Source organism: Arxiozyma heterogenica (assembly GCF_036370985.1).
Source record: "Arxiozyma heterogenica strain weizmannii chromosome Unknown scaffold_16, whole genome shotgun sequence".
NCBI lineage: Eukaryota > Fungi > Ascomycota > Saccharomycetes > Saccharomycetales > Saccharomycetaceae > Arxiozyma > Arxiozyma heterogenica.
This window is the reverse complement of record NW_027042669.1, coordinates 150,963-174,843: the sequence shown is the minus strand read 5'-3', so window position 1 is coordinate 174,843 and position 23,881 is coordinate 150,963. Positions and strand designations below refer to the sequence as shown.

Genomic DNA, 23,881 nt, shown 5'->3' with positions numbered 1-23,881 from the left:
TGAAAAATGAAAAATAAAATGAAATAAAAAAAAAAATTGAAGTGTGAAACGGAAGGAAAAGGGCTTTGTAGACTCTTTAGTTTTGGTTCTTAGATCCAAACATAGCAACTGACTAACTAACTATCTATAGCAAGAACAACAGCAACAGTAACAGCAATTTAATATTTACACCTACTGTCTGGAAAAGTATTTTTTTGTCTGGGTTCTGATTTAATCTTTAATACCAAGTCAAGTGGAACTAATCCTATAAACATTACAATCAGAACATACAAGAAAGAAACAAAAAAAAAGATATATATATATATATATATATATAAGTTAAGAGGAACGGTTTATCTCATCCATAAAGAAACATATCTGGATATTCAAACTTAATTCATCTGTTTTTGTCCCATCCATTTTTTGTTGTGAGCGTGAGTGCGTGTTTGTGTTTGTGTTTTATTTATATATAAATATTTCTTAATCTCTTTTTTTCCTCTTTCTATATATATATATATATCTCTCTCTCACTCCCTCGCTCCCTCCTCTTTAGCATATATACTGGTCTACTTCATATTTTACTATGCCTGCTTCTATATCAGTCAAATTAGTGGCTGCTGAATCTCTTTATAAAAGAGATGTCTTCAGATCTCCTGATCCCTTCGCTGTCTTGACTATCGACGGATACCAAACCAAATCAACCTCAGCTGCCAAGAAAACATTGAATCCATATTGGAATGAAACTTTCAAGTTCAACGACATAAATGAAAACTCAATCCTAACCATTCAAGTCTTCGACCAGAAAAAATTTAAGAAAAAGGATCAAGGGTTCCTTGGTGTAGTCAATATTCGCATTGGTGATGTGCTCGGTCATTTGGACGAAGATTCAATATCCAATAACAACAACAACAATAATAATAGAATAAGAGAAGAGACTATCACCAGAGATTTGAAAAGATCTAATGATGGTATGAATGTTAGCGGTAGATTAATTGTTGTCTTATCTAAACTGCCATCATCATCATCAACAACAACAATTGCAGCACAATCGAATTCACGTTCTTCTGCATCCGCAAATGTCACTGCTTCTAATGCTTCAAATTCTACTTCTTCTTCAACTCAAAGAAGAACTACTGCACAGGCTGTTGAATCTACATTACAAAGTGGTTCTACGGCAGCAGCAGCCACAACAGCGACAGCAGGAACCTCATCGACAACATCAACAACCACTAATAATAACAACAATAATAATAATAGTAATAATAATAACAATATGCATGATCACGCTAGTAGACAATATTCCTCCTTCGAAGATCAATATGGAAGATTGCCACCAGGTTGGGAAAGAAGAACCGACAATTTCGGTCGTACCTATTATGTGGATCATAATACAAGAACTACCACTTGGAAACGTCCAACCACAGATCAAAATGAACTTGAACGTAATAATCAGTTGAATGCAAACACTGAGTTAGAAAGAAGACAGCATAGAGGCAGAACACTTCCAGGTAATGCTAATGGTGCAAACTCGAGCGAAAATAGTTCCATCTCCGTACAAGTCACTGGTAACAATAATAACACGCCTGCAGTCAATGGCGCAGTAGCTGCTGCATTTGCAGCTACTGGTGCTACCACATCCGGGTTAGGTGAATTACCATCCGGGTGGGAACAAAGATTTACCCCTGAAGGTAGGGCCTATTTTGTAGATCACAATACAAGAACCACCACTTGGGTGGACCCAAGAAGACAGCAGTATATCCGTACCTATGGTCCAACAAACACAACCATTCAACAACAACCTGTATCCCAATTAGGTCCATTACCATCTGGTTGGGAAATGAGATTAACTAATACTGCACGTGTCTATTTCGTGGACCACAACACAAAGACCACAACATGGGATGATCCAAGATTGCCTTCCTCCCTTGATCAAAATGTGCCACAATACAAACGTGATTTTAGACGTAAAGTCATTTATTTCAGGTCACAACCAGCATTAAGAATCTTACCTGGCCAATGTCATATTAAAGTACGTAGAAAGAATATATTCGAAGATGCATACCAAGAAATTATGAGACAAACACCGGAAGATTTAAAGAAAAGATTAATGATCAAATTCGACGGTGAAGAAGGTTTGGATTATGGTGGTGTCTCTAGAGAATTCTTCTTCTTATTATCACACGAAATGTTTAACCCATTCTATTGTCTATTTGAATATAGTGCCCATGACAATTACACCATCCAGATAAATCCAAATAGTGGTATTAACCCTGAACATTTAAATTATTTCAAATTTATCGGTAGAGTTGTAGGTCTTGGTGTTTTCCACAGAAGATTCTTAGATGCATTCTTTGTCGGTGCCCTATATAAAATGATGCTTAGGAAAAAAGTTGTATTACAAGATATGGAGGGTGTTGATGCAGATGTTTACAATTCGTTAAAATGGACCTTAGACAACCAAATAGACGGCGTTTTAGATCTAACGTTTAGTGCAGATGATGAAAGGTTCGGTGAGGTAGTTACTGTGGATTTAATACCGGATGGTAGAGACATCGAGGTCACTGATGAAAACAAAAAGGAATATGTAGAAAAATACACTCAATGGAGAATCGTTGATAGAGTTCAGGAACAGTTTAAAGCCTTTATGGATGGTTTTAATGAATTGATTCCTGAAGATTTAGTGACAGTTTTCGATGAAAGAGAATTGGAATTACTAATTGGTGGTATTGCAGAAATCGATATCGAGGATTGGAAAAAACACACAGATTACCGTGGCTATCAAGAGTCTGATGAAGTTATTCAGTGGTTCTGGAAATGTGTCAGTGAATGGGATAACGAACAAAGAGCAAGATTGTTACAGTTCACCACCGGTACATCAAGAATACCGGTCAATGGATTTAAGGACTTGCAAGGTTCTGATGGTCCAAGGAGATTTACTATTGAAAAAGCAGGGGAATGCCAACAATTACCTAAATCACACACTTGCTTCAATAGAGTCGACTTACCTCCATATACTGATTATGATAGCTTAAAACAAAAATTGACATTAGCTGTTGAAGAAACTATTGGTTTTGGTCAAGAGTGAATAAAAAAAATATAAAATAATTTGTACATTTAAATGAAATGCCAATAATAATGTTAATGTTCTATTAAGATAACTAAGATCAATAAATATATTTTGTTTACGTATTTTTGAATGATTAATTTTTCTTCTTCTTCACCTTTACCTTTTAATGCCCTCATGTCTATTACCATACTTACCATCAATCTAATGGAGGTAAAAGAAAAAAAGAAAGATTTCAAAAGTGAAATAATAATGAATTCTCCATAAGCTTCTTTCCTTTTTGATTTCTATTTTTTTGCTAGTTCTTATATTTACCATTTTTTTTTATTATTATTGTTTTATTCCTTCACTACCACCATTATTCTCTATCTATTTATACCTTGTCCCACTTTCTACCGTTATTCTATATCCTGTTAATGTATTTATTATTAGTATTATTATATACATATGAAATTATATATTTCTATCATAAGTATTATGATTTATTACGACACAGATGTTCTGAATATCTTTTTTTCTATGATTTTGACGTATGATGTTTTATTGTACACAAAGAGTATGTATGAATTAGTATGTAAGTAGATATATTCTAATGTTCATTAATGATGTTTGTATTATCACTTTGATATAAAATATAATTAAATATACGTGTTTATCCACACGAGAAAATATATCAAAAGGAAAAGAGTAAGGATTTATTAAGGAAAATCTAATGAATCTGAATTAATATGAATAATAACAGAGATTGACGATAAAGGAAGGGAAATTTTAAGAAAGAAATAACCAAAACAAAAATAGGAAAATGATATAGATAATATTTAGATCATACCACAATCATTCATACAAGAAGAACTGCATTGACACAACCATCTCTGTCTGGCTCATTAGTAATTTGTGCATATTTACCCCAGACGACTTTACCACCAGATGTAACCATACCCAATTCAGACACATTGACTTCAATGATGGTACCTTTAGTTAAGACACCTAACTGTGTATACATTGGTGATTGTGGATTCTTCTTGACACTTAATATTGGCAAAAACACTGTGACACCCAATTCTGGATGTGTTACATTAGCCTTCTTTTGTCTCAAAGCAGTAGGCCTGATGATTCTTTCTGTTTTTACTGGTCTTCTAGTGAACCCCTCACCAACAAAAGTATGTTTTGTGATCATTCTTTTCCATGACTTAGATTTAGATTTACCTGTCTTAACCACTTTAAACATTTCTTCCTCACTGATACCTCTAACTTTTGGTAATGGCACAGAGAATTTGTCAGCTTTCTCCAATCTTTTCTGTTTGATAGAAGACGATATAGCCTTAGCAGTATTAGTTTGTTCTCTGTCCAATAAATATGTTGGCAAGGCATCCCCATTTTCATCCAATGGTTTGGATCCCCCTTTGACCTTACTTTGCTCATGCGCCCTAATACGTTTCTTCATAGCCACCTTTTCAGCATATCTCTTCTTAGCAAATTGTTTACCTCTCCAACCAGTTAATTTTTGTGCTTGATAAGCAATTTTATGCACCTCTCTTGCTTCTTTCTTTCTCTTTCTTTCTTCATAATCCAATCTTCTACCATGCTGTTTAACATGTTGTTCAATATATTCGTTTTGAGGCATGACGAAATTGATATTATTTGATGCTTGATATCTTGGTTATCTTTATCTTTCTATTTTAATGTATATGCAAGAATATTAAAATAAGAGGCACGATAAATCAACTCAAACTAACACTCACCAACTATACTAACTAAAAGAGACTGTTTCATCAAAACTACACACACACAACACTTGCGATGAGCTTCAAAACTTTTCAAGGCTTACTCAGTCTCTCTATTCTTTTATGGTTTTTTATTTCTTTTTTTTTTGTTGTTGTTGGAAGAAATGAAAATTTTGAAAAATAAAAAAAAATTTTTTACAGTATATTCAAATAAAATAAGATGAGATGAGATGAGATGAGATGAACTGAGAAATATGATATATTTGAGACTAAAGCGGGTTTGAAGAGGGATAGTACCAGTAGAAGAATATATAACACTCAAAAGTGTGACATTTTATTATTAGGATAATAATTAAGCCTGTCTGGGGTGAAAATAATCAGAAACAACCGCAAAAAGAAGCAAGAAATATGTCAAGTTTACAGGCTATTTTAGAATCCATCAATGGATCACTAAAGACAACATTAGAATCAGTATCAAAACTGGAGAACTTATATGGAGAAGGACAAGAGGATAAATCCAATGGATTTGAATCCTTCTTTGACTCCAAGGACAAGGCTTCATCATCTTCAAAAGAAAGGGTATCTTTACTATCGTTGAAGAATGGTGCCATATTATCTTATGTGCAGTCATTGTTAATGATTGCCCATGATAAGATGGATCCAGATTGTAGGGATCCAACTGGTGATAAGGGCCGTCAGTTAGCTATTGAGAACCGTGTTGTGTTAGAACGTGGTGTGAAGCCTTTGGAAAAGAAATTGTCTTATCAGTTAGATAAATTAATTAGAGCTTACAGAAGAATGGAAAAGGAATATATGGACGCAGAAAGACGTGCAACAGAGAAATTATCTAGAATAGACCATGATGATAGGTCTCATAGTGACGAGGAAAACAACAGCGATGATAGCAAGAGTAGCAGTAGTGACAGTGATAGTAGCGATGAAGAAGAAGAGGAAATGTCATACCGTCCCAATGTTATTAAAAGCAAATCAATCCGTAAAGATAAAGGTAGAGGACATGAAAGTGGAGAAGAAGAAGAAAATAATGAGAATAATAAACAACCTAAAAAAGATGGTATCTATAGACCACCAAAGATTAGTGCCATGTTACCACCAACAGCACACATATCCCAACATTTTGAAGATAAATTTAATGCTAAAGACCATAAGGATCATAGTAATAGATCGCGTATGCAAGCTATTGATGAATATTTAAGAGATCAGTCGGAACAACCAGATTGGGAATCATCTGTTGGTGCCAATATTGTAGATCACGGACGTGGTGGGATCAAGTCGTTAAGAGATACAGAGAGAGAACGTCGTGTAACGGAGTATGAAGAAGAAAATTTCACACGTATTAATTATCTAGGTATGAACAAAGCAGAAAGAAAGAGGATGAAGCAAAGAGAACATGCAGCAAGAGCCAACATTATAGGTGGTGAAGACTTTGGTATATTTAACTCAAAGAGAAAGTTGGAGGACAGTACATCAAGACGTGGGAATAAAAGATCTAAAACAGCTTGGGAAAGAGCTAAAAAAAGATTGTAATAAAAGAAAGACTCAGAATTACTCACATACACACACACACACATATATATATATATATATATATATATGAACACAATTGTATATGTTATATATATATATATATGACCAGATTCTGCAATTTAATACTCCACATCTCGAATATATCTAACTTGCAAATTTGTTTATTTCCAGTAAACATCTTTTAGTTTCCATACTATAGAATCAAGAAAATGCTTAGAGGAATAAAGAAAAATAAATCAATAAAATAAACACCATCATACAAAAACAACCTAGTTCCAGTTCCACCTAACCAGCCCCATCATATCCATCTGTTACTCATTTCTTTCTCAGTTGTCTATAGAAATGTATACGTATAACTACACGTACGTACATACGTATACATATATACATATATATATCCAATCTTTTGTTAACAAGCCACGGTCATAATTCTGGAAAATAAGTAAGAAACAACCATATTAATGAATAACGAATATATTAGAAGGAAAGTAGCAGATAAAGATATACAATTATGTTTGATATGTCATAAATTGACATCAACGGTGTTGTTCAATAAATCCGGACCTGATTGGATATATTCATGTGATATCCACTTGGACGATAATCCACAGTTTGTTGTCCCATTACATTCAGATGAATATTACAAAGCTGTTGAAGAATTGAGGTGTTGTCAAGAAAGATTGAGTCAGCTAAATAGTAAAGATGAACAGTCGAAGTCTTGGGATGGTTGGATAACCACTATTTTCAATAAAAAAAGGGAAGTAGAAAAGAATAAGAATAAAGACAAAGATACGATTGATGAAGAAATTAAAGATAATAACACTGGTAATAGTACTAGTAAAGCTGATGCTACTCCTGAATTAGTAAGAAAAGAATTGCAATTGAAATATGACACAGCATTAGAGACAATGACTATGTTACAAAAGCAAAATAAACGTTTTAAACTTAGTGATAAAATGTTTCAACATAGACTACAATTTCATAGAGATCAAAAACGTAGATTACATCAACTCAAGAAGCAAGAAGAATTGATGAAAAGGGAAGCTGCAAACTATAGCAATACAGATCCCTCTGAATTAATATCAAAATTCAATTTCCCAACAGCTCCTAAAAGTAGTCTTGAGTAAGTTATTTATTTACTACATTCACATTCATAATCATACATGAAGGTTACAGGCTTCACAGAAACATATAAAAAGGACAGAAATCAAAGAACAGTGTATATATGCATCTTATCTATTTTAAACAGAGTTCTATGTCACTTTTATCAGGACAACTTCTCGTCAGTTCTTTAAATAGAAGGGATTCTAATGTCAAGTAAGATTACAAATTATTAATCGTCTACTTAGCGCTCAAATAGAACCACTGTTGAGCTATCCACATCCACAACCCCCAATTAATCTTCATGATTCAACTCACTTGATGAGAACTCTTCTGTGTTCACTCTTCTTAAACTCACACAAGAAGAGAAACTTTCTACAACTAAAATTGATCTTTGTTTTTAAACTTTCTACAGGAAACAAAAACAAAAACAAAAACAAAAACAAAACAAAAAAGAAAAAAAATACCTTAAAGATAGAAAAAACTTATTATGTGTGATTTTTTTGATAGAATCAATTGATTGATTCACATAATTGAATATTAGAGAGACATAACGAGTGTATTTTGTGTGTATACTCACTACCCGTTGCCTATACCTGTATACACTTGTTATATTTATAATTATTTATTTGGTTTAAACAATTTTGACACGGTGGGGTTTTCTTAGAGAGAGGATCAAAAATAAATAAAGCTAGCTAACAAAAAGAGTGAGCGTGTATGTGTATTGTTAAACTTAAAGGTAACACAGGAGAATTATAATATTTACACGTATATGTATACTCACTATTTTTATTAAATAATCACAACCGAAGAAACAAAAAAAAGAGAGAATTCCTAATTACACCAGTACTGTTATTTATTTATATACATATATATACTTGTCTGCTTGTTCAAGAACTATTAATCGAGGGATTGGATAAATATGTATAGTCATAGCAACAGTAATGACACTTTTGAAGAGGTAGATGTCCCATTAGATTTACAACACAAGTTGAACATGGCAATATGTGGAACGGAATCACATAATTTACCGCCTGCCGTGCATGAAAATAGTAGTGATGAAAACAATAATGCATATTATAGGAATACTAATACTAATATTAATAGCATAATGGACCAAAACATGAATACAAAGAATACACATGAATCTTATCCATCTCTTATACCACAACACAATTTTATTTCTGATGGTACCGATATAAGTAAAATTAAATCTAGGGACAACCAACAAGGGAAAACTAACCAATATTTGGCTAAGACAAGGTCATCAGGGCGAGTATCATTACTTTCTACCAATTCATCTACAGATTCACTTAATCTATTATTGGATAGGCAAAGAATAAGTCAACTGAACCATCCAATGCACCAAGTGCTTATCTCTCACCATGGAAATGATTGGAAATCTAAAGTTAAAGAAACGAACAAAATATCTTTGACATATGATCCTGTATCCAAACGCAAGGTGCTAAATACATATGAAATTATAAGAGAACTGGGGCAAGGTCAACATGGGAAAGTTAAATTGGCAAAGGATTTAAACACAAATGAATTCGTAGCTATTAAGATAGTCAACAGGCATGAAAGAAACAAATTCCACAGAACTTTTTTTAAAAAAATTATTGAGAATGATAAAATTAAAAGAGAGATAGCTATAATGAAAAAGTTACATCATCCACATGTTGTGAAATTGATTGAAGTGTTGGACGATTTGAAATCAAGGAAAATATATTTGGTGCTGGAGTATTGTTCGAGAGGTGAAGTCAAATGGTATGATGATAGTAATTGTTTAGAGATGGATGCAAAGGGTCCCCCCATTTTAAGTTTCCAGAGAACGAGAGAGATTATTAGAGGAGTTGTACTAGGCCTAGAATATTTACATTATCAAGGAATTATCCATAGAGATATAAAACCTGCAAATCTTTTAATATCAGAAGATGGAACGGTAAAAATATCTGATTTTGGTGTCTCATTGGCCTCCACAAATATTATGAAACATTGTAGCAATAATAATAGTTTAGATACCCAATCCACCCTTCCTGATAATAATAATAGTGACACTATTACTATCACCAGCAGTGTTGATGAATTAGAACTGGCAAAAACAGCAGGAACACCGGCTTTTTTTGCTCCAGAGATATGTTTAGGCGAAGAAGTGTTTACAAGATATAATGTGAATAGAACTGAATTGTTTAATGGGTCATGTATCTCTCTAATGATTGATATTTGGGCACTAGGTGTAACGTTGTATTGCTTATTATTTGGGAAGTTACCGTTTGTGTCTAATTATGAACTAGAATTATTCGAAAAGATTGTCAATGATAAAGTAATGTATCCATCATTCAATGAATTAAATTCCAATAATGTATCAAATGTCTCGTGCGAACAGGAATATGATTCGTGCATTGACTTATTGAATCGTTTATTAGAGAAAAACCCTGCAAAAAGAATTCCAGTAGCAGATATAAAGACTCATAGCTTCATATGCTGGGATTTTAATCATATGCCCAAATATAATCCAAGTGAGATAAAACATATTTTACATGATAAGAAAGAATTTGAACAGAACCATAAGAAATCATGTAAACCTATTTCTATTACAAGACACGAATTAAAATATGCGGTGTCAGGTATTGGTAAAAAAATAAAGGATTCATTTTTAAATTCAAAGAATTATATCAAGAATAACAATAATAATAGCAATATAGCGTCAGTTAATGAGATTAATCCAGGTAAAAAATTTAGGAAAAATAATAGCGAATTGAGTTTATTGTTAAGTGAAGGTTCTATCATGAGTGATATTGGAGAGCATGATATTCTAACCACATTAACTCAACAACTATCATTAGAATCAATTCAATCTAGTGAAAGTGAGGGATTCAGCAAAAATGATAAACAAATGCTGACTCGCCCAATTTTAACTAAAAAAAATGTCTGTGGCAATAATAATTATATGACGAGCAATAATCTATATGCAGCACATAGTGATGGTAATGACAAATTGCAAAACAATCCGTTATTGAGTAATAACAATGATAATGACTTAGAGATTCAGGAATATAATAATGTTATCAATCTTCCTATTAACTCCTCTTTTGCATCTTTAGATTCATTTTACATTGATAATTATGCATTGAATAAAGTGGGTTTGCAATCTCCTTCTTTGGTCAATTTTGATGGTTCAAATCCATCTTCAAGTTATTTTAATACTAGAAATCCATCCTTCTCATCATCCAATGGTTTTGGATCATTTCTAGTATCGCATAACAAATTATATGGGACAAATACTAATAATAGTGGCGATGTAATCAGTAATAACAATAATAATATGAGTCAAACAAATTTTACTAAGCCAACAATCAGAACGCCAACTCCTCGATTAGAGACTAAGAACAGTAGAAGGAATGTGAAAAATATAAAATCTAGAGTAGCTACTAGTAAAGATAAAAATAGAAATAAAAAGAATGAAAATAAATCGAATAACAATATAATTTTTTCCAATTCCAAAGATAAAGATGCGGTCAAATGCACCATCACTAATAATAATAATGACAATGGCAATAATGTGAACAATCAATCTAATGGCAAAAATTTACCTAGGGATAATATGAAACAATCAAATAGCAATTTACATATGATTAATCAATATAATCCATTGATACCTCCTTTACGAAGAATTCAACGTGGTAATTTTATAGATGCATTGAATGGATCTGATTCTGATTCACATGAAAGTGGGAGTTTTCAATCCACATGTTCCTCTTCTTCATCCTCCTTGTCATCATCATCATACTCGTCATCATCGTCTTCCTCATTCTCTTCTTCTTCGTCCTCATTATCATCCAACATATATCACCCTATCGAGGGTACAAATTCTACAGATTCATTACCGTTTGAGTTTGCAGTTGATCCAGAAAGAGTGGGTAGTGTGGTCTCGTTTGATATGTCACGGTTCCAGGGAAATGGGTTTGCAACCAACTATCAAACATCTCAAGATATATAAAACTGCAAGAAAACAGCCAAATAGAAAAAGATACTTAGAGATATTCTTTAGGGATTCTATCACCACTAAACCAAAATAGGTTTGTGTTCTAGCCAATCTTTTATAAAGATTAATGACTTTTTCTTTTTTTTTTGATGCAAATATTAAAGTATATATATTTATATATTTATAGATTAATGAATAAACGAAGAATAATATAATGAAATGTCTATCTTATATCCTTTTACTTAGTAACGTCTATCTATGTATCAGTCATTTACACCCTTCATTGTTGCTGCATAGGATAATATTGAGGTATCACATAATTTGAAGGATAGACGTATTGTTGTTGAGCAGTAGTAGAAGTAGTATTTGGGACATAATTCACAGGTAGAGGTTGTGGTATATTTTGCTGATATACAGTAGGTTGTGTCATCATTGCGGGTACTTGATTAATTGCTGGTTGAATAATTCCTTGTTGATATATGTTAGGTTGAGTTAAGTCCACAGTCCCATCGAAGATTGCAGGCCTAGGAGCATTAATGGAGGTACTACTATTGTTATTGCTACTATTGTTGGTGTATTGACTCGATATGATGTTAGTGCCGTCAAATATAGCTGGTTTAATTTCATTATTTGGTCTTTTTGGAAGTTCTGGAGGCGTTATATTATCCCTTCTATTAGCTTGATTATTATTATGATTATAACTATCAAAATCTTGCAAAAGATCATATGCTGAAGCAACGTTGCCTCTAGATATCAGCAGAGCTTCCACGATGTTGTCTATTGTGAAAAAGGTTGACGACTGATTTTGAATTTGTCTGATTTGGGTAGCAAACTTACTTAATTCATAGTCTTGTGCTCTTCTTCGACCGGAGATTTTCATGGAACCAGCCCTATTATTTTTACCATTCGACAACATAGGTTGAATGTACTTCCTGTTTATTAAGTCTTGTAAATCGAAGACATTATTAGTTGTGCAATTCATTTGAGTCTTAACTATTGGATTTCTGTCGTTACAAAATGTTTCAAGTTCATCTGGAGGCCAATGATCTAATGTGATTGATTTAATTCGTGACACATAAGGGTCCTTATTTAATAGTTGTTTATGTAATGTTGCACATCTTGTACATAAGAAGACATGGTAGGTCATGGAACACCATGTAGGGTTTCTAGAATGACAATCTGAACATTGGTTATAGTGTGGACTTCCATGTAATCTGTCCTGTAGTATTGTCCGATAATCCATTTTTTTTTCTTTGTTATCTGTTTTTTTTTTTTCTTTTGGTTCTATATATTATGTAGTGTTATTTTCAGTGTTATTATTACTATTATTAAGAATACTTTGCAATTAAAAATCCCTAAAGTTGTTGGTTATGTATATGAAGTTGTTGGATTACGGAGAAAAGATATTTTAATCGATAAAGCACACGTCAAAGTAGAACTTGTATAACCCCAGCCACGATAACTCAACCGGGTTTATCAAAGCAATTTCAATCTATACTCAAGACTGCATAAAATGTATAAACCCACACATCAGCAAGAGGTGTTGAAAATTTTTCTTTACATTTATATATTTCCTATTTAATACAAACTTTTTTTTTTTTGTTTTTCACTATTTTTGACAACGCCCTGTCATGTTACGGAAGTAGGAGGTTTTTTTTCCCACCTTCTCCATCCCTTCTCCTTAGTGAGAAAAGGCCCTCTACTACTTACAGATTAGTTAAACCACAGCGAGAGACTACGTGATGCTCTCTCTTCACCTCACCACAGGGGAAACATAATACTTCTCTCTCACTGTGGGCTGGGGAAGTGTTTGCTCTTCTTTTCTCACCCTCCCCCTTTCCTTCCTCTAGTGTGATGAACGAAAGGAAATGTGAGGGATGATGCCATCTCCTCCACCGTTTGTTTAGGTGTTTGTCCCATAGCAAGAAGGCGCAACAACAGTGTCGAGACAACCAGATCTTGGGAAGGGGAAGAACAAACACTTCCTCAGTTCGTCGTTCTACTTTCTCACAGTTGTCCCCGCCCACCACCAACAGGGAAGCTCCCTAGGCCATTTCCTCAGTAATCAGCGGCACCAAGAACAGTATAGTGTCTTCCCCCACAGGCCCCGGCCTAGCTTCGTGGAAGAGAAGTCAGAAACTCGCTAAGGTGAAGGCAAAGGCCGTGTGCAGGAAGAGAGGCAGAGAGGGAGGAGGGGGAAAAGATGGAAGTAGTAGACACATGAGTAGAGGAAAACATAGTTTTCAATGTTTAGTATTGCACAACCTTAACATAGTACTATTTACTATTGTTAATCTATATTTTGTTGTCTAATATTTATTAATATCATCTCTTGTTTATTATTTTAAGACTTGTTCCCTCAAGAGCCAAAAAGAGACCGTAGAACTTTATTATAGCAAATAGTATGTGTTATCGTGATATGATAAAAGAAGATTTTAAGAAGGATCATGAGTTTATTAATGAATCAAAACTGTTGTAGAGTATAATCTATACCAATAGAATTGTTGGTTTTTTAACTTAATTTTTACAAGTTATTGGCTTTACAGTAGGTTATCACTATCAAACAGATAATCCATGGATTTGAGATGTTTTTTTTTTTTTGTGTTTAGTATAAGAAAGTATCAAGAAAAGGCTTGCGATGGGTTGTTTTCCAATGGAAATATATTATAAATATAGATATTATAACCATTTTTTTGTTTTACTTTTATAGCCCTTCTCTGTATCCTTTTCAAACCTTCTTAAATGTATGGTAAATACATCTTAATAGATTGTTTCATCATTTCTCTTTTACTAACAAACATGCAAAAATAAAATTGCATAACTGACATTAAATATCATCACGTTGTCATTTATTTGTTTATTTCATTCATTATTTATGCAGTCTAAAAATGCCAAAGAAGAGAGCTTCCAACGGTAGAAACAAGAAGGGTAGAGGTCACGTTAAGCCAGTTAGATGTGTTAACTGTTCCAAATCCGTTCCAAAGGATAAGGCTATCAAGAGAATGGCTATCAGAAACATTGTTGAATCTGCTGCCATCAGAGATCTTTCCGAAGCCTCTGTTTACGCTGAATACGCTTTACCAAAGACCTACAACAAATTACACTACTGTGTCTCTTGTGCTATCCATGCTAGAATTGTTAGAGTTAGATCTAGATCTGACAGAAGAATCAGAACTCCTCCACAAAGACCAAGATTTAACAGAGATAATAAAGTTTCTCCAGCTGATGCCGCTAAGAAGGCTTTATAAGTATATTCAATTTTAAATAGCATATTATAATAATATATCTTATTTTAGTTTATTTTTATATGTTTTATTTTTTCTTCTAATTTGAATATATTTTAAAAATTATAGATAACCAAGATGTTAAGCATGTGTATACACATAATAATAATGATGATAATAACTTCATAAATATTTAAGTTATTATGGAATATATAACTGCAGATTATTGCATTTCTATGGTTCTTGACCAGACTCCCCCCGCGCCGCCCATTTCTCGTTCTTTCTTTTTGGTTGAATAATAAGCTTAACTGAAAGATATACAATTGTACTTCAATTAAAATACATTACATATATATAGTTTATAAAACATCTATCTATTTATATGAAAGAATATACGTACACGCAGTTTATGATGTGATATTATTTCTTTAGGATCGTTTTTTGCCAAAAAATGGAAACGTTAGAGAACCAGTAAGAGACATTGATGGCAATGGTAATGATGTTTCCCTTTTATCTTCTGGAAAATCCTTCATACTACGATTATGATTGCTACTAGTGGTGGTGGTGGTGCTAGTAGTAGTATTAGTACCACTGATAATTGAAGTCGTAGTACCCTTTGAATCCTTCTCAGCATTATTTTCTTCAAAAAGTAAGTTCTGAGAAGTCACTTTCTGTGAGAGAGTAGTAGAAACTTCCTCTGTATTTAATAGATGAATACTAGATTGGCGTTCTACTCCTTTAGAAATAGAATAATTCATATTTAGAGGAGATACAACCGGTGATAAAGAACTTACCTTGATAGATGTGTTTTTCCTCACTGGACTCAATTTATTATAATCTTTTATCATATTGATTTTTATTTTTTTTAGAATATTGGAAAATTCAATGCAATCCATACAACGTATCATCAACCGTGTATCATTAACCATTACTGAAGTACGATAGATCAATTTTATGATGTAATCCACAATCGATATTATCGATTTTTCTGAAGTTGATACTAAATTCTCCAATGTTACATCCTGAACTTCTTCAAATTTATCCGCAATTGTATCAAATCCATGGACTTTAGAATTCTTACTCTTAGGATCGCCCTGGACAGGTCCATCAAAATTGTTCAATCTAAGAGGAGATGATGTAGATGTAATGGATCCATCACGATTTCCATGAAGATTACGTTGATTCAAAATAGAATTTTTTAATAGATTATTGCTAGTTTCAGTATTACCTAATTTCAATAAGGGATCAATGGATTCATCGAGTTCTTCTTCTAACTTTAATTCTCTTCTTATCTTTCTAGACGATATTGAACCAATTGAATACGCATCTTCACCCTCATTTTCTGAATCACTGGAGACTGATGACGATGAACAAGGAGAAGAAAGTGATGGTTTAAGTACTTGTTCATCAAGATTCTTCTCCTTAGAGACACTCTTCCCACGGATCTTAAAGTCCTTCAATTTTTCGCTAAGATCATTCAAATCATCTTGTGGCTCCGCTATATATTCTTCTTGTTTATTAATGATATTTGTATTATCATCACTGTTTAAAATATCAAAATTTAATTCTTTACTCAAACTAGATTTTTTCCGTCTTGGATTAATAATAGATTTGTGACGGAGATACAGCAAGGAACCTAGAGAGTCTTGACTATCTCTTGGCCCTCCAGAATAGACTATACCAATATTTGGCATTTCTTTATCAGTACTATCTCCTGTTGCAGTCTTTCTCCTTCTTTTACCCATAGACAAGATATCTGACTGATAAACACTACTATATCCATTTAATACATTATCAACAATACTAATTTTTCTACTCTCATGCTTATTTAAAATGTATTTTTCTAAGATATGCTTGTCTACAAACCCATTATTAATATTATCAAGTGATTCTTTCAATTGTAATAAGTTCTGATAATTTTCATTCGCCGCTAATGAAGATTCAACTCCCTCTATATCTTCATTATTATGGAATATTTGCATCATATCCATATATCCATTTATCATATTCTTTGTTGTTAATTTTAATGTTTCCTCTTTTTTACCAACCAACATATATAACACTTCAGTTATCATATCATATAATAAGGGGACTTCATATAAATATGACATGATTAATAGATCTAACACTGTGGGTGCTAAATCCCACTGACCATTAACTTTTCCCGTATAGAAGAATTCAGTGAATGCTTTTACTGTTTTAGTTGACCATGGCATATATAGTGATCTGGGGATTAATAAAGGATCTAAATCAAATTGATCCAATATTGGATTATGAGATGTAAACTCATCAGTATTCAATGATAGAAAAGATTTAGAGGATGATATTGAGCCATGTGACGATGCAGCAACAGAGAATGAAGAAGATGTAGATGGTGATGATGATACTGCAGGCGAAAAAGTGGAGGGTCTTGATGATGGAAACAAACCTTCTTCAATTATGCTTTGATCATTTATTGTTTCAGAGAAACTGGCACTGCTTGCCGATTTCATAGACTGTAATCTTGACTCATATGATGAACGTCTAGAAGATATCGAAACGTGTCTTGGAGAAGCATAAAATTCAAGAGAATTCTGTCTGGTTTTTGGAGGCCTTGTATGATCTATCGAGTTCAACAAATTAGAGACATTATTATTATTATTATTATGTCTTTGTAAATGAGAAGAGGAAACACTACTAACTGACCCTGTAGGTGTAGGAGGGAGAGAAATCATTGGTGGGATTGATCCAGACGGTATTGAAACATTGATTAATTCATAAGTTACTGAATTATAGGAGCTTTCAGAATTGTTTCCTATACTATCATGACGACTAGTTAAAGAATTAACATTGGCTCCTCTTCTGTCTGATGACGAACTTACTAAAGATAGTGTTGATGCACGACCAGAAGTATTTTGTGACATAGTCGATGGTCTTCTCGAACATTGCGGATTTGGAAGATTTCGAAGTGATGATCTTCTACTTGTATGACTTGTGCAAGACATGTTGATCTTATCAACTACATTGCTGGTAAGAGAAGAGTCAAAGTCTATTGGATGAGAAGCACGTCTTTCAAATTCAATTCCAGCAGTATTTCTTAAATGTGTTATTGAACCCAAAACAGAAGATGATCTCCTTTGGTGTGGTTTACTGGAATGAATTACATTCAAAGTGCTATTTTTCTTCAGAGATTTAGTATCTTTAATATGTGTGTTAGTTTGGTGGGAATCTTGGAATGGAACTCGAAATATAGGAATATCTGTCATATTATTCGATCTTGTAGCATGCTGATGGTTCAATAGATTAGAATTATTTTTATCAGTAGTTAAATATTTTGAATTCAATAAATTGGGGATTGACGATGAAGGTGATAATTTTCCATCACTATTGTGAGAAGATGGTGAGTCATTTTTCCTTGTATTTAAATTGAATGATGCCGGTGATTTTTTTTTTGTGATATTTGAATGGTTGATTGTATTTTTTTGGGAAGACGATTTTTTTTTATCTTGTGGGTTTTGCTTTTTATGTACTTGTGAATATGCTCTGGCTAACAACATATCAAAATATCTGCCCCATCTTTTCCTTAAAAGATACATTGGCACAGAAATAGATTCTCCATTAGACGATATAAATTCAAAATCAGAAATAGATTGCCCAAAGACTTCCATTGAATCCTTCCCAAGGACTAATGCATAAGGTGGAAACACAGAACTAGTAGACTCTAGTTCTAAAGGTGTGGTTATGTATTTAATGTAATTTTCAAATTGTGATATATTGTTTGATGGGCTGTTATTTGATAAAGTATTACTGGATTTGTTTCTTCTCAATATTGGTGATTCCCTATCCAATTCTGGAATTAAAGGAACCATTTCTCCCTTATCATGATCCAGTATATATCTGGGAACCTCTTTTAAGACGTTCATCATTGCTAATCTGAAAGATAATAAATAATCAAATCTTTGTACAGTTGGACCATAATGATCATCGATCTCTGTACCTAACACAATTGCTCTATGATGAGACTTCCAAACAAATAGTTCATTAAATCTATGATGGTTAATATCACTATCAGGACAATCAATAGCTACTTTTGTCCAGAATGCACACGATAGGTCATAAAGATAGCAATGAAAATCTGAGCTATTTGTTGTAGGATAAAACCCTGTTAAAATGAGTCCCTTTTTATATGATGATATTGATAAGTTTTTTAGATTCAACGGTATCATTAAGGTTTCTTTATCTTGAAATGAATTCATTCTTAAACCTTGAGAATTTGGTAATAATGATAATGCTACAATTGGAGACGGTATTTCTCCTTCATTTGGCATTTGATCACAGATTGAGTTGTTATTACTCTCATTTCTATTGTAGTAGACAATTATTGGGATATCAGACACTATATTCTGATCCGATGAACAATCATTTTGTGTAGAATTATCGTTATTCTTGAGTGTAGCTAAAGTAGAAGCGATAACGTTTTTATTATTCTGATCTATACCAGTGTTGTTACCACCATTACTATTACTCGTGTTAGGGTTGGTGTTGATGTGAGGGTTCCCATCCAGAGAAGTTTCATTTGGGTTATTTTGGCGAACGATATCTTTATCTATCAACACAGGGACATTATTTGATTTGGTTATCCCGTTAGGTACTCCATTAATGTTAGTCACGATTCTTTGACCTTTAGATTTATAGCAATCCAAGGACTCCCAAACACCGGTGCTTATGTTAAAAATATCAACAAGAACGATATTGTGATCTAAATTATCTTTCCCGCCGACAATAATGAGTCTTGGTGTATCTGTTGAGTCCACATGGACCATCATGGAATGGTTGTAACGTCTAGTGAGGTCTGGGTTGATGTCATGCAGTTTCCAATTTCTGGTAGTTAGGTCTAGTTCCCATAGTTCATTTGATGCGATCAGTTCGTAGCCATTAGTTGGAGACACGATAAGACCACCGAATAGGTATAGTTTATCATCATGAAGCACAATCGAATGGAACAATCTTTTCAGTGTATTCGAATCTTCTGGATAAAAAGTGTCGAAATGCGACCATTTCCTTGTGATTAGATCTAAAGTGAAAAGATTTGGACTAATCCAATCATAGAGAGTATCAAAATTTGTAGACAAAATTGGATCATCTAATGAGTAACTGAAAGTACTATTATTATTATTAATAGTATTGGTATTGGTAGTGGTAGAAGAAGAAGAAGAAGAATTGATTTGTTTAGCGAAATATAGCATTAGTTCCTCCTGAATAGATTTGGTAGTGATATCGGATAGATTTAATGGGATAATAATACCACCATGAACAAAAACATTTGATCTAGACAGATGAGTAGCAGCACCGGTTCTATAATTTAAAGTCAACAACTTTTTATCTACGTCATTTATTAAAGTATTAGATGTGATAGTATCTACTTGTGGTAGTTTCAACTTATAGCATACGCTGGAAGAAGGCCTTAATAATTGCATTTCTAGAATATTATTTCAGTAATCTGCAATGAAATAATAATAGACCGACTATTGTGGCTTCGTTATTAGAATCTGATAGAATAAAGTACTGGAAGTTTTTATCTTATTTTTTACTTTTATTTTTTTGTTTCTCTCTGGATCCATTTGAGATTATAAACACAATTACAGTATGCCTCCAGTAAGCATACGTATTTATTTATTTATCTATCTATTTATTTATTTATTTGATTATTTAGTTATTTTTATGTTATTGTCATAATAGACATATATAGTCAATAAAACAGCAAGCAGAATAAGAATGAGAAAAAAAAAAGGAAAAAGGAAAAAGGATCCATTATAGACAGATATATATAAAATAAATAAATGCAACAACTAGCTGCTACTCTGAGTTAAAAGAGAGATAATAATAATAATAATAATTATGAAGATTGGCAAAGCAAAAAGACCCTATCCAGTAGATCTCTCACACCTTCGATCTATAGATAGTAATACCTTCTCTATCATATATACTTCACACATTCGTTACATAGATCAGTACAGCTAAAACAAAAAAAACAAAAACAAAAAAAAGAAAAAACATAACAAACATTGCCCCCAACAACAGCGAAGAGATGTCATGTCAGAAGGAAGGCAACATGTTTTTAATCCTTATGACAACCCAACGGCAAAGTCGGGGAGCCTTCAGAGATTGTTCACACTAAAGTTTCGTTCATCATTTCACGTCGAAAAGCTTCTCTTCGCCGTTCGTTTGGTGTCGCAGAGTTTTTTCCCTCTCTTTCTCTTTCTCGCTGCGAAGGAGAGAAAATAAAAGAGGCGGCAACAACGGCGCAGACCGGGCTCGAACGCCTGGCACGCCCATCCACCTACCGGATGTCTCCCGTAAGAGGTTGCGGAAGAGAAGAAGGGACGTCACATACAAAAAGCCACTGCGCCACGAGTACTAGGAAATATAACACAGACCGTGGGTGCATCGGATGGCTTTATAGGAACAAATCGGTAGTGTTATTTTTTTGCGTAATTCAGTGAACATGTCTTAAAAAAGACAGCAAAAAGGAAAATGGCATATATATTAGAAATATACATCTTAAATTCTACCGCAATTAGTTTATCTGTAGCTTAGTGAACATATGTGTGCATTGTATATATTTTGGTCTAATGTGTAGAACACCCATACACCAACATCACGTGGTTTTGCGGAGTCTTGTGGTTTTAAATTATTTTTTATTTTTCTTTTTTTTTGTTTTTTTTTTCTTAGTTTTTTTTTTCCCTCTCAATTTAGTTATTTATCTATTTATTTATTTTCTTAGAATGGATTGAAAAAAAAAAAAAAAAAAAGAAAGTTCCCCCCAAGGAAAGGAAGATACAAACAAAAAAGAAAAATTTAACACACTTAAAGGTTTTCTTACTTTTACTTTGTTTATATCTATTTTTAAAGATAATTCTTAGTCTTAAGATCATCACTTTTCCTCTATACGTCCTAACGTCAATCTCATTAAACTATTACCTATATATTTGTTTTTATCTTCTGTCTCTTGTCGTTGTTGTTGTTGTTTTATTTCGTTTTGTTCTGTTTGTTTTTATTACTGTTCTACGTTATTTATTGACTGTTTAATAGAAAGAGAACAACAACCCTATCTAATAATACGATAAGAATAAAATTAAATCAAAGAAGAAGGGAAAAAAGAAAAACAGGTATCACCTTTTCCTATTTCTTTGATTCCATTAACTGAACATTTAATTAATTAATTAATTAATTAATAATATCTTCTATCTTTTTATCATCTTTTCCCCCATACATATACTCACATACACTCCCTTCCCCCTTTCTAAAATATTAACCATATAATAATAATAATAATAATAACATATAGAAAGAAGGAAAGAATAAAGGGGAAAAAAAAAAGAGTAAATAATAAAAACTTATACGAGATCTGCATTGTAATATATATATATATATATTGTTCACTTATCAATACAATTAACACAAATTCAAAATGGACACTCAAACTGTGGATGTAGATAATATTATTGACAGATTATTGGAAGTAAGAGGCTCCAAACCTGGCCAACAAGTGGATCTAGAAGAACATGAAATTAGGTATCTTTGTTCAAAGGCAAGATCTATATTTATTAAACAACCAATCCTACTAGAATTAGAGGCCCCCATTAAGATATGCGGTGATATCCATGGACAATACTATGATCTATTAAGACTATTTGAATACGGTGGTTTCCCACCTGAATCAAACTACTTATTCCTAGGTGACTACGTCGATCGTGGGAAGCAATCCTTGGAGACAATCTGTCTATTATTGGCCTATAAGATTAAATATCCGGAAAATTTCTTTATCTTAAGAGGTAACCATGAATGTGCGTCCATTAATAGAATATATGGGTTCTATGACGAATGTAAAAGACGTTATAATATTAAACTATGGAAGACTTTTACAGATTGTTTCAATTGTTTACCTATTGCCGCTATTATTGATGAAAAAATTTTTTGTATGCATGGTGGTTTATCACCGGATTTGAATAGTATGGAACAAATTAGAAGAGTTATGAGACCAACAGATATCCCTGACGTCGGTTTATTATGTGATTTGTTATGGTCAGATCCAGATAAAGATATCGTCGGTTGGTCGGAAAATGATAGAGGTGTTTCATTTACTTTCGGGCCTGATGTAGTAAATAGATTTTTACAAAAACAAGACATGGAACTAATTTGTAGAGCTCATCAAGTTGTTGAAGATGGTTATGAATTCTTTTCAAAGAGACAATTGGTAACATTATTTAGTGCACCAAACTACTGTGGTGAATTCGATAATGCTGGTGCTATGATGTCAGTTGATGAAAGTTTGTTATGTTCTTTCCAGATTCTAAAACCTGCACAAAAGAGTCTACCAAGACAAACAGGTGGTAGAAAGAAGAAATAAACCAAAGATCGAAAAAGAAACACAGAAATAATAATAAATGAAAACAAGCAATAACTACAAAATATCATGTTTTTTATTGATATTAAATATAATTTGTTGACGTCGTTGTCGATGTTGTTGTTGGCATTATTATTTATTTCTAGTTTTGTTTCTTGTTTATTTTGTGTTTGTTTCTCTTTATTCCTTTAACTATCATCATTGTTGATATATCCCCTTAATTGGTTTTTTTTTATTTTGTCTTACTTTAAAAGTTTGATGTATTTTTTTTGTCTTTTCTTTCGTTTTTTCTTTTTTTTCTTTTCCATCAGATCTACATTTGTAAGATATTAATATTTTTTTTTGTCTTTTTACCTTCTATGAATACACTTAACCTAACTATATTCCTTCCAATCTTTTTTTTACATTACTTTCTATTATATGACAAGTTAAAGGAATACAGTCTGCATGGGATGGAAAATATAGAACAAGAAAAAAAAATGAAAAAGAAAAATGAAAAAGGCAGAGTGGATCAGATCTTTAAAGGAAGAAAAGAAAAACCATTTGAAAAATCTATTTTATTTTGTTTTTTTTTTTAAAAAAAAAATCATTATTATGATTATTATTATTATTATTATTGATTATTATTGATATTATAATTTTTTTTTAACTATATCGATTACTACAATTTTTTTATTATCGTTAACCATTTTTCTTTTTTCCATTCGTTATTATGGTGTCCATAATAAAAATGAAGGAAGGAAGAATTGTGCTTATATATATATTTAATGTGTATATATGTATTTTATTATTAATCCTATGACCATTAGCTTTTTAGAAAATAAACTCTTTTATTTATGGAGTAACGCCAGTAACATTACACCCTCGTAACCA

General features: G+C 32.6%; 9 protein-coding genes across 9 annotated transcripts; 6 read left to right on the top strand and 3 right to left on the bottom strand.

Annotated features, from left to right (window-relative positions):
- Positions 1-562: 562 nt before the first annotated feature.
- RSP5 (NEDD4 family E3 ubiquitin-protein ligase) lies at positions 563-3,064 on the top strand (the record flags this gene model as incomplete). The annotated part of the gene is made up of 1 exon (XM_064857858.1): positions 563-3,064. One exon carries the CDS (start codon positions 563-565, stop codon positions 3,062-3,064), a length of 2,502 nt encoding a protein of 833 aa, XP_064715218.1.
- Positions 3,065-3,881: 817 nt separating this feature from the next.
- Positions 3,882-4,667, bottom strand: NSA2 (rRNA-processing protein NSA2; the record flags this gene model as incomplete). The annotated part of the gene is made up of 1 exon (XM_064857857.1): positions 3,882-4,667. One exon carries the CDS (start codon positions 4,665-4,667, stop codon positions 3,882-3,884), a length of 786 nt encoding a protein of 261 aa, XP_064715217.1.
- Positions 4,668-5,175: 508 nt separating this feature from the next.
- On the top strand, positions 5,176-6,312 carry LCP5 (small subunit rRNA maturation protein LCP5; the record flags this gene model as incomplete). Its single annotated transcript, XM_064857856.1, has 1 exon — positions 5,176-6,312. The coding sequence occupies one exon, from the start codon at positions 5,176-5,178 to the stop codon at positions 6,310-6,312; it is 1,137 nt and encodes a 378-aa protein (XP_064715216.1).
- A 461-nt stretch (positions 6,313-6,773) lies between these two features.
- Positions 6,774-7,439, top strand: VFA1 (Vfa1p; the record flags this gene model as incomplete). Its single annotated transcript, XM_064857855.1, has 1 exon — positions 6,774-7,439. The coding sequence occupies one exon, from the start codon at positions 6,774-6,776 to the stop codon at positions 7,437-7,439; it is 666 nt and encodes a 221-aa protein (XP_064715215.1).
- An 896-nt stretch (positions 7,440-8,335) lies between these two features.
- On the top strand, positions 8,336-11,413 carry SAK1 (serine/threonine protein kinase SAK1; the record flags this gene model as incomplete). Its single annotated transcript, XM_064857854.1, has 1 exon — positions 8,336-11,413. The coding sequence occupies one exon, from the start codon at positions 8,336-8,338 to the stop codon at positions 11,411-11,413; it is 3,078 nt and encodes a 1,025-aa protein (XP_064715214.1).
- Positions 11,414-11,678: 265 nt separating this feature from the next.
- On the bottom strand, positions 11,679-12,641 carry GTS1 (Gts1p; the record flags this gene model as incomplete). Its single annotated transcript, XM_064857853.1, has 1 exon — positions 11,679-12,641. One exon carries the CDS (start codon positions 12,639-12,641, stop codon positions 11,679-11,681), a length of 963 nt encoding a protein of 320 aa, XP_064715213.1.
- Positions 12,642-14,286: 1,645 nt separating this feature from the next.
- On the top strand, positions 14,287-14,646 carry RPS26B (40S ribosomal protein eS26 RPS26B; the record flags this gene model as incomplete). The annotated part of the gene is made up of 1 exon (XM_064857852.1): positions 14,287-14,646. One exon carries the CDS (start codon positions 14,287-14,289, stop codon positions 14,644-14,646), a length of 360 nt encoding a protein of 119 aa, XP_064715212.1.
- A 404-nt stretch (positions 14,647-15,050) lies between these two features.
- On the bottom strand, positions 15,051-20,078 carry PMD1 (Pmd1p; the record flags this gene model as incomplete). The annotated part of the gene is made up of 1 exon (XM_064857851.1): positions 15,051-20,078. One exon carries the CDS (start codon positions 20,076-20,078, stop codon positions 15,051-15,053), a length of 5,028 nt encoding a protein of 1,675 aa, XP_064715211.1.
- Positions 20,079-22,072: 1,994 nt separating this feature from the next.
- On the top strand, positions 22,073-23,011 carry GLC7 (type 1 serine/threonine-protein phosphatase catalytic subunit GLC7; the record flags this gene model as incomplete). Its single annotated transcript, XM_064857850.1, has 1 exon — positions 22,073-23,011. The coding sequence occupies one exon, from the start codon at positions 22,073-22,075 to the stop codon at positions 23,009-23,011; it is 939 nt and encodes a 312-aa protein (XP_064715210.1).
- Between the last annotated feature and the right edge of the window lie 870 nt (positions 23,012-23,881).